Consider the following 10883-nt stretch of genomic DNA (forward strand, 5'->3'; position numbering starts at 1 on the left):
ATTATCAAGGAAAGTAGTGAAAGTTATTGTCTTTCATGACAGGGAAAGCACAGAAGTGGAGCAGGAGGCAGTTGTTGGTGAGAGATTTGTAGACCTACTTGACTCTTTAAATCATATGCATCTACAACTTTGATGAGAATATTAGAATTTAAAAGGAAGAAAAAGAAAAGACAGGAAAGAGGAAGGAAGGAAGGGAGGGAGGGAGGGAGAGTGGGGGAAACAAAGGCCCGGTGCAGTGGCTCACGCCTGTAATCCCAGCCCTTTAGGAGGCTGAGGCGGGTGGATCACCTGAGGTCAGGAGTTTGAGACCAGCCTGGCCAATGTGGCAAAACTTCGTCTCTACTAAAAATACAAAAAAATTAGCCAGGCATGGTGATGGGCACCTGTAATACCAGCTACTCAGGAGGCTGAGGCAGGAGAATCGCTTGAACCCAGGAGGCAGAGGTTGCAGTGAGCTGAGATGGTGCATTGCACTCCAGCCTGGGCAACAGAGCAAGACTCCATCTCAAAAAAAGAAAGGTAGGCAGGAGCCAAATCATTCATGGGTTCAAAGATGGGGTGCACATGACTCAATGGACATTTTTAAATCTCAAGTAAACCCCTTTCCCAGTCAGGGCTCAGATTTCTTCATCTGTATCTTGAGGGGTTGGATGACGACTCCTGTTCAACCTGTCTGAGATCATCATGAGCTGTAGGACAGAACGTAATAAAATATTTAAATGATCACGGACAAAGGTTCTATTTTTCTAACCTTTTAAGTGGGAAGGGTAATGTGTTGTAACAAGGTTTGAGACAGGCACATCTCATATGTGAGCATAAAAACCCAACCATCAGGTTTACCAAGTACAAAAGGATCAAGAGCAGCGGTTCTAAAGAAGAATCTCCCTACTGTAAAATGTAGATTCCCTGGCTAATCTTCTGGGGAGTCTCCTTCCTTGGTATAAGGCAGGGCTGGGGAACTGGCTTTCTTTTTTTTTTTTTTTTTTTTTTAGACAGAGTCTCACTCTGCTCATTCTGCCACCCAGGCTGGAGTGCAGTGGCATGATCTCGGCTCACTGGAATCTGTGTCCTGGGTTCAAGTGATTCTCCTGCCTCAGTCTCCTGAGTAGCCGGGACCATGGGCGCCCACCACCAGGCCCAGCTAATTTTTGTATTTTTAGTAAAGATGGGGTTTCGCCATGTTGGCCAGGCTGGTCTCGAACCCCTGACCTCAAGTGATCCACCCACCTCTGCCTCCCAAAGTGCTGGGATTACAGGCGTGAGCCTCTGCACCTGAGCCGGAACTGACATTTTTAACAAGCATTCAAAGACATCTGATGCCAGCCGTCTGCTTGCCATACGTTGAGCAATGCTACTCCAGGATAAGTCCTTGGAGGTGCAGGATCACAGGTTTAATTGAGATAAAACCGCAAATCAATTCCCCTTTTCAGGGAGAAAGTGTCAATTTGGTATTGATATGTTTTGAGCACCCCTTTAGCATTAGATAATCTTCTGGAACAGGGAGCAGGCCGCAGGCAACGGAATCTACCTGGAATTGAATTACACTGTTCGGTTTTCATTGCATTCTCCTTTATTCTTACCTTCTATTATGGGAAATGAAATGAATTTTCGATTTACGATAATTACACAAAGTTTCCTTTAAAATAGATTCACTGAAATTTCTAAGTATCCAAGGATGTATTCATTTTAGGATGAATAGACAATAAAGCATTTTCACTTTTTCCTAGACTCACCGGATTTGGGCACATGGATACCTGCAATATTGATTTGTATTATGAGAGTGATCTAATTATCACAAAAGGAGCTATAATCACTAACTTATTATTTATAATAATGGTTAGTGGTACCCTTACAATAATGTACAATCCAATGTTCAAAAATTATACCACTTGAGTTTGGTTTGATCCTATCAATTTTCAACAAATGTCTTGGGAGGCCGAGGCGGGCAGATCACGAGGTCAGGAGATCGAGACCATCCTGGCTAACACGGTGAAATCCTGTCTCCACTGAAAATACAAAAAATTAGCCGGGCGTGGTGGCGGGCACCTGTAGTCTCAGCTACTCGGAGGCTGAGGCAGGAGAATGGTGTGAACCCGTGAGGCAGAGGTTGCAGTGAGCCGAGATTGAGCCACTGCACTCCAGCATGGGCGACAGAGCGAGACTCCGTCTCAAAAAAAGAAAAAAGAAAAAAAAAATTTTTTTCAATAAATGTCTTAAAATTTAAAAGCAGGCTGATTAGTTTGGAACCAGACTACAAGTAGAGCTAACATTTGGTGAATAAGAAAACATCACACTACATTTTGGATGTATGAAAGAAAACTTGACCATTTGAAGATACATGAATTAAAAAAGTACTATAAATACTACTTTAGGAAAAAAAGAGAGTGATCTATAAATAAAAACATTTGACGTATTTGAAAACGTGTGGGTCTTGCATATGATTCACACGAGAAATCTAAAATTCAACCTAGCAATGGATAAGAATTAAGAATGGATGGTTTGGGCAAAGGACATTAACAGACATTGCTCCAAAGGTGATACATGAATGGCCAACAAGCACATGGAAAGATGCTTAACATTACCAATTATGAGGGAAATGAAGATCAAAACCACAATGAGATACCAATTCAAACCCATTAAAATGTCTATTATCAAATAAACAGAAAATAACAAGCATTGGTGGACAAACTAGAACCCTCCTCCTGCACTGCTGGTAGGAATGTAAAATGTGGCATCCATTGTGGAAAATAGTATGGTGGTTCCTCAAAACATTAAACATATAGACTGGGTGTGATGGCTCACGTCTGTAATCCCAGCACTTTTGGTGGCCAAGGCGGGTGGATCACCTGAGGTCAGGAGTTCAAGATCAGCCCAGCCAATGTGGTGAAACCCTGTCTCTACTAAAAATATGAAAATTAGCTGGGCATGGTGGCAGGCGCCTGTAATCCCAGCTACTTAGGAGACTGAGGCAGGAGAATTGCTTACACCCGGAAAGCAGAGGTTGCAGTGAGCGGAGATCATGCTACTGCACTCCAGCCTGGGCAACAGAGCGAGACTCAGTGTCAAAAAAAGAAAAAAAAAAAATTAAACATACAGTTACCTTATGCTCCAGCAATTCTACCACTTGGTATATATCCTAATGAACTGAAAGTAGGAACTGAAACATGCAATACTGGTTTTCTGTTCCTGCATTAGTTTGCTAGGGATAATAGCCACCAGCTCCATCCATGTTCCTGCAAAGGACACGATCTCATTCTTTTTTTTTTTTTTTTTGAGACGAAGTCTTGCTCTATTGCCCAGGCTGGAGTGCAGTGGCACGATCTCGGCTCACTGCAACCTCTGCCTCCCGGGTTCAAGTGATTCTCCTGCCTCAGCCTCCTGAGTAGCTGGAATTACAAGCAGGTGCCACCACGCCCAGCTTACTTTTGTATTTTTAATAGAGATGGGGTTTCACCATGTTGGCCAGGCTGGTCTCGAACTCCTGACCTCGTGATCCACCTGCCTTAGCCTCCCAGAGTGCTGGGATTACAGGCGTGAGACACTGCGCCTGGCCACGATCTCATTCCTTTTTATGGCTGCATAGTATTCCATTGTGTATATATACCATATGATAAGTCACTCTCACTTCAGTTGGCCTTCATGAAACACTGTGACAGACACAATGGCACAAAGTGTCTATCAGCATCGTTCTCCTCCTACCTCATTGACTGATCTTTGCTGCTTCCACTCCTTTGCATGACTTCCAAATATCAGAGGGCCTTAGAGCACAGCTCGTGCCTCTTCTCCTCTCCACTTATAGGATATTCTCTGCCTAGTGATCTCCACCAGCCTGTGGTATAGACGCACCTGTGTGCTTGTGACTCGAAGATGCACACCTGGAGTCCTGAGCTCTATGCCCATATGTGAGTTCTCCACTTGGATGTCTAATGGTCATCTCAAACTTAGCATTTCCAGACCGAAAACCCCAAATCTGTTATTTCCCCAAAGCCCAAATCCGTAACTTCCCCTTGACATCTCTTCCCCAAATCCCTCCCTCACTGTGCTCTTGCCTTTCCCTCCTCCAACAAGCCAAACTTTTCCTAACTGCAGGGCCTCGGCAGGAACAGTTTCCTCTGCACAAAACTCTCTTCCCCAGACAGATCCTTTCACTTCCTCTGAGCCTCTGAGGGCCTCCTTTCCCACCTCTGCTTCTCACTCCTTCACATCACTCTGTTTCATTTCCTTCATTGCACTTACTATCATCTGAAATTATGTATTGGTTTACTCATTTTCTCTCACACTTCATTTTTTTTTTGACAGAGATTTGCTCTGTCACCCATGCTGGAGTGCAATGGCACAATTTCAGCTCACTGAAAACTCCGCCTCCTGAGTTCAAGCGATTCTCCTGCCTCAGCCTCCTGAGTAGCTGGGATTACAGATGCCCGCCACCATGCTTGGCTAAGTTTTTTGTATTTTTAGTAGAGACGGGGTTTCACCATGTTGGCCAGCAACTGTGCCCAGCCTCACCCTTGATTTTTAATCTCCATGAAAGCAAGCACTAGGTCTTGCCTGGGCCTTTATCCCTAGCAGTGAGCATAGCGTCTGGCACAGAGGTAGTTCTGAACATTAGTTATTGAATGAAATAAAATAATGAATGTGGGCCAGGCGCGGTGGCTCATGCTGGTAATCCCAGCACTTTGGGAGGCTGAGGCAGGCGGATCACAAGGTCAAAAGATCAAGACCATCCTAGCCTACATGGCGAAACCCCATCTCTACCAAAAATACAAAAATTAGCCGGGCGTGGTGGTGCTCACCTGTAGTCTCAGCTACTGGGGAGGCTGAGGTGGGAGAATCGCTTGAACCCAGGAGGTGGAGGTTCCAGTGAGCCGAGACTGCACTCCAGCCTGGCGACAGAGGGAGACTCTGTCTCAAAACTAACTAACTAACTAACTAACTAACTAAATAAATAAATAAATAAATAAATAAATAAATAAATAAAATGAACGTAGGCCCAAGAAGAGTTGTGGGAAGAGGGGTGATGTTTCTGCATAGACTTCTAAGGCTAAGAAGGAAAACAGAGGTGCTGTGCACAAATCTACCCCCACCCCAACTGGGTCCCAACTCTGGCTCTCTGGCGTGGCACCATCACTGAAAGGCCCCGTTCCCGAAATCTCAGGGTATTCTTAGTCCCTCCTGTTCCCAGAGCTGACAATCCCCCCGCCCACCCCCACCTTAGTTGCACATTCCAGCCTCTCCGCCCCGCCCCTCCCCGCCCAGAAGCGGACGTGGTTTTTAGAGGAGTCCACCGGGCTTGGAGTCAGTAGCAATAATCAGGGGTAGAGCGGGGCGTGTCCCAGGGGTGAGCCCAGCTCTGCAGCCTTGTGCGCAGTAGAGAGCTGGTCTTAGGCTGGCACCATGGCCGATTTCAGGGTCAGGGTGTCCACCGGGAAGGCCTTCGGGGCTGGCACATGGGACAAAGTGTCTGTCAGCATCGTGGGGACCCGGGAAGAGAGCCCCCCACTGCCCCTGGACAATCTCGGCAAGGAGTTCACTGCGGGTGCTGTGAGTGCCTGGGAGTGGGTAGGGGTGGAGGTGAAGGGGGCGAGCAGGAGCGTCCGGCCTGACGCATACTGAAACCTCCCCTCAGGAGGAGGACTTCCAGGTGACGCTCCCGAAGGACGTGGGCCAAGTGCTGCTGCTGCGCGTGCACAAGGCGCCCCCAGCGCTGCCCCTACTCGGGCCCCTGGCCCCCGACGCCTGGTTCTGCCGCTGGTTCCAGCTGACACCGCCGCGGGGCGGCCCCCACCTCTTCCCCTGCTACCAGTGGCTGGAGGGGGCGGGGAGCCTGGTGCTGCAGGAGGGGACAGGTGAGGGGCGGGCCGGGCTGGGGCTGCAGGGGGAGCACAGGAAGGGGTAGGGGACTGGGGGTTGGAGAGAAGGGCAGGTGAAGTGGAGAGGTGAGCTGGTGTGGCCACCGAATAGCCAGCAGAGGAGGGAGGCTGGTGGGGTCTTGGGGAGAGGGAGGTGGCAGCCTGGTGTAGGAGAAACTGTACTTATGGGAGGAGGGGACCTGGTAGAGGGTAGCAATCATGGGGACGGTGTGGCTGGGATAGTGATGGGGAGTTTCTCTCCCCGCCCCAACCTACTCCCCTTCTGCCACAGCCAAGGTGTCCAGGGCAGACCACCACCCCCTGCTCCAGCAACAGCGCCAGGAGGAGCTGCAGGCCCGGCAGGAGATGTACCAGTGAGGCGGGGGTTACTGTTGGGGGAGGGGGTGCCCAAGGGATGAGGGGCAGCTTGAGTGTCCTGGTCATGACAGAGATTAAAAGCCCCTGCCTCCACCTGTCCTATCAAAGCTGCTCCTGGGACCAGCAGCATCTGCAGGAACGTATAGAAATGCAAATTCTCAGGCCACCTCCAACCTACTACACACTGAGGGTGAAAAGTGGGAGTTTTTGTTTTGACAAGCCTTCCAGATGACTCTGGTGGCCACTGACATTTGAAAAACACTGCTCTAGGGCCAGGTGCAGTAGTGGCTCACACCTGTAATCTCAGCACTTTGGGAGGCCGAGGCAGGCGGATCACCTGAGGTCTGGAGTTCGAGACCAGCCTGGCCAACAGGGCGAAACCCCATCTCTACTAAAAATACAACTATTATCTGGGCATGGTGGCAGGCACCTGTAATCTCAGCTACTTGGGGGGCTGAGGCAGAAGAATAGCTTGAACTCAGGTGGCAGAGGTTGCAGTGAGCCGAGATCATGCCATTATACTCCAGCCTGGGCAACAGAGTAAAACTCGGTCAGAAAGAAAGAACACAAGAATGAAAGGAAGGGGCCGGGCGCGGTGGCTCAAGCCTGTAATCCCAGCACTTTGGGAGGCCGAGACGGGCGGATCACGAGGTCAGGAGATCGAGACTATCCTGGCTAACACAGTGAAACCCCGTCTCTACTAAAAAATACAAAAAAAAAAACTTAGCTGGGCGAGGTGGCGGGCGCCTGTAGTCCCAGCTACTCGGGAGGCTGAGGCAGGAGAATGGCGTGAACCCGGGAGGCGGAGCTTGCAGTGAGCTGAGATCCGGCCACTGCACTCCAGCCTGGGTGACAGAGCGAGACTCCGTCTCAAAAAAAAAAAAAAAAAAAAAAAAAAAAAGAATGAAAGGAAGGAAGGGAGGGAGGGAGGGAAAAGAAAAACTCCTCTAAATGCCTTACCTTTGCTGGTGTCTTCCTTGTCCTGGGACTTTTCCATGAATCATCTTGTTGTATCCTCCCAGAAATCTGAGCAGAGCAGAAACACACCTCTCAAGCCCCAGGAAACTCACCCTCCAGGGCTAGCAAGGGGTGAGATGGGGGCTCTTTCTGTGCTCTGGGCTCAGCATTGGAGGGCACAGGGGAAAACTGGGACTTGGAGATTGCAGAGGAGTTGGAGCCGCTAGTGAGGATTCCCTTGGCACAAAGCCAGGAACTGCATTCAAGAGCAGACTTTCAAAAGATCTTGACCTGGCCAACTCATCTGCCTTCTAAAGCCTGGGCTGTAGGCTTTTGTTCCTGGTCTCTGGGATCAGAGCAGCCACAGGCTCATTTGGTTCCTGGTGATTCTCCACGTGTCATGAATTCCACCCCTAAGGAAGCCATTGCACTAAATCTGCCAGCAGCAGCCCCAAGAGAGGGAATAGACATTGAGGTCTACTGTGTCCGTGGAGACCCAGGGTCAGCCTAGGCTCTGCCAGAACGAGCTGTGAGATCTTAGACCAATTATTTCATCTCTTTGATTCTTATTTTCTTCTGTAAAAGAAACTAAGAATACCAACCTCGTTTGGGTTAGGAGGAACAAATGAGAAAATGGTTAAGAATGTAGCTAGTCAGCTGCCAAGCCTTGCACAAATGTGTGCTCTTGCTGTTGTTCCTGTCTTTCAGTTAACTCTGTTCCAACACTCTAGGCTCTTATAATACGTACAGTGAGGCCTCAGATCCATAGCAACAGCATTGCCTGGGAGCTTGTTAGAAATCAGAATCTGCATTTAACCAAGAGCTCTAGGTGAGAGGGATTAAAGTCTGAGAGGCAGGGTTTGGCCACCACCTGGCGGCAGTGTACTTTAATTGCAAATTTTTCTTTGAAGTTGAAAGCTCAAACCCAAAAGCAAGGTTTGAATGAATCAAAGAATGAATGAGTGAGAGGATGACTGGCTAGGGGTCACCAAGTTTGCAGAGCCATGGTTTTACCATTTTGCTGGAAGGTCTTCGGCTGTGTTGCTTGTTTGAGAATAGAATTTAGAGATGCCTTAGGCGGCTCCCCCTAAGCCTAAACTGTGGAGGCTGAATTGCCTCTCTATGGGATGCCTACCAAAGGCAACTGAAACCTTCCGTGCAGCCCCGGTCCCGGGATAATCTCCCCTCTACAAGATGCATCTGTGTTAGTCGGGACTTCTATAGTTGTGAGAACAAAAGCTAACTCCAACTAGCACGCAGAAAAAAAAGAGTTTGTCAGCCAGACACAGAGGCACTTACGGAAACACAAGCAGGAATTGTCCACCCAGTGGAAAATGGGTAACAGTCTGTGTTTACCGCTGTAATCCACATATCCAGAGAGAGACCACCTCTCAGGCTCAGCCCCAATTTCAAATTCCCTGGAAAGGACTCTGATTGGTGCAGTTCTAGTCAGGTGCTCAACTCTGGACCAATCACCCTTGACCAGGGGAGCCAGCTCACTGTGGGAAAATGGCAGCTCCCTTGCAGCCTCGTGTAGAATGGAAGGGCAGATGCCAGGAGGGCCCTCCTTGGCTGAAGAGGTCTGGCTCTGACCAGGGCCCCCAAGGGGACTGCCACTCCATCTAACCTAGTGAAGGGGCTCCCTGAGGCCTCTTGCTGACCACTTTCCCTCTCTACCCTCCAGGTGGAAGGCTTACAACCCAGGCTGGCCTCATTGCCTGGATAAAAGGACAGTGAAAGACTTGGACCTCAATATCAAATACTCCACAGCCAAGAATGCTAACTTTTATCTACAGGCTGGCTCTGCGTGAGGATGCCCACCCTGCCCTGCCCCTAGGCCTCAGATGCCCTATGACCCCTGCCTTCTGCCCTCCCCTAGTCAGTTCCACCACCCTCAGTGATATGAGTCACATAGTCCTATCCAGGAAACAGCCTCCTAGCCACTGCCAATCCCCCAGAGCAACAGCTACCTTAGGGGCGGTGACTATCTTAGGCCCAAAGGCTGGTTCAGGATCCCAAGAGGCATAAGGCTGGCTGACAGGGAAGAGTCTCCCAGGGCCTCCTGCCCACTCCCCACCCCTCACATCCCCTGGCAGGTTTGCAGAGATGAAAATCAAGGGGTTGCTGGACCGCAAGGGGCTCTGGAGGAGTCTGAATGAGATGAAAAGGATCTTCAACTTCCGGAAGACGCCAGCAGCTGGTGAGGAGCTTGGGCCAGGGATCCTGACCTCTTTCCTGGGGCATCAACTCCTGTGGCTGTCCAGAGTGTCAGAAAACCAAGCACCAATTTGCTATGTAACCCTGAGCAGGCCCTCGCTAGACCTTACTTTTCCCCACAGAGACAAAAGAGAATATGGACGGAGGGGACCCCTGACCTTCTAATGCCTTCTAATCCAATAGATATTTGTTGAGCTGCTACATATCAGACACTGGGTTAGAGGATGCATGGTTCTTCATGGGCTCACAGTTGAGCAGGCCAGTTGGTGTTAATTAGACTCAAAATCAAATAATTCGTTGCACTGTGAAACATGCTCATTGGATCCAGTGAGTGTGTAAAGGGGGCACCTGCCGTACCCTGGAGAGGGCCCCAGGAAAGCTCTCCCAAGGGGTGAACTATGCTGAGACCCCGAGTTGAGTAGGCCTTAGAAGTGCCAAGGATGGGCTGTGGGGGCAGAGAGCAGTTCGGGGAACAGTGAGTGTGAAGGCCCTGAAGACAGAAGGATCAGCCATCTTCGGAGGAAAGAAAACACCATTGTGATCAAAGTGTAATGAGCAAGAGAAGGAGGGTGAGAGAAGGAGCAGGAAGGTGCACAGGGGTCGCACAGGACTGTGTCGGCCACGGCAGGACTTGGGGCTTTCCTCAGCCCAGTGCTTGATTGGTTACCAGCAGGGGAATAATGTGGTCACTATGCACTGCTCGGGGGGGAGTTACTGGGGGGGGGGCAAGAGGCTATGAGAATCTGCTATGAGGCTCTGGCTGTGGTCACCAGAGGATGGTGGCCTCAGCAAGGCAGTGGCAATGCATTGGAGTGGATGGGTGGACCGAGAGGTACTCAGGATGGAGAATCAATGGGATTTGATAGGTTGGGGGTGCTGCCAAGAGAGGTCCCCAGGCTCCGGCTGGGCGTGGTGGCTCACACCTGTAATCCCGGCACTTGGAAGGCCCAGGTAGGTGGGTTGCATGAGGTCAGGAGTTTGAGACCAGGCTGGCCAACATGGCAAATCCCCATCTCTACTAAAAATACAAAAATTAGGTGGATGTGATGGCACGTGCCTGTGGTCCCAGCTACTCAAGAGGCTGAGGCCTGAGAATTGCTTAAGCGTGGGAGATGGAGGTTGCACTAAGCCGAGATAGCCCCACTGCACTCCAGCCAAGCGAGAGAGTGAGACCCTGCAAAGAGAGAAAGAGAGAGAGAAGAAGAAGGAAAGAAGGAAGGGAGGGTAATCCCAGCACTTTGGGAGGCCGAGACGGGCGGATCACGAGGTCAGGAGATCGAGACCATCCTGGCTAACACGGTGAAACCCCGTCTCTACTAAAAAATACAAAAAAACTAGCCGGGCGAGGTGGCGGCGCCTGTAGTCCCAGCTACTCGGGAGGCTGAGGCAGGAGAATGGCGGGAACCCGGGAGGCGGAGCTTGCAGTGAGCTGAGATCCGGCCACTGTACTCCAGCCTGGGTGACAGAGCGAGACTCCGTCTC

The 10883-nt window shown here is 50.1% G+C and overlaps 1 protein-coding gene and 1 pseudogene across 4 annotated transcripts in view; one reads left to right on the forward strand and one right to left on the reverse strand.

The window, feature by feature from the left end:
* Nucleotides 1-757: 757 nt before the first annotated feature.
* On the reverse strand, nucleotides 758-855 carry LOC112610508 (annotated as a pseudogene).
* Nucleotides 856-5256: 4401 nt separating this feature from the next.
* Nucleotides 5257-10883, forward strand: part of ALOX15B (arachidonate 15-lipoxygenase, type B) — a 10736-nt gene continuing 5109 nt past the window's right edge. For all 4 annotated transcript variants that reach the window (XM_025362092.1, XM_025362094.1, XM_025362095.1 and 1 more), the window contains exons 1-5: nucleotides 5257-5541; nucleotides 5627-5846; nucleotides 6142-6223; nucleotides 8869-8991; nucleotides 9281-9384. In XM_025362092.1, coding sequence (XP_025217877.1) covers nucleotides 5395-5541; nucleotides 5627-5846; nucleotides 6142-6223; nucleotides 8869-8991; nucleotides 9281-9384 — 676 coding nt within the window. In that variant the 5' untranslated portion in view covers nucleotides 5257-5394. The remainder of the gene's footprint in view (nucleotides 5542-5626; nucleotides 5847-6141; nucleotides 6224-8868; nucleotides 8992-9280; nucleotides 9385-10883) is intronic.

This window comes from Theropithecus gelada, chromosome 16 (assembly GCF_003255815.1).
Source record: "Theropithecus gelada isolate Dixy chromosome 16, Tgel_1.0, whole genome shotgun sequence".
Taxonomy (NCBI): Eukaryota; Metazoa; Chordata; class Mammalia; order Primates; family Cercopithecidae; genus Theropithecus; species Theropithecus gelada.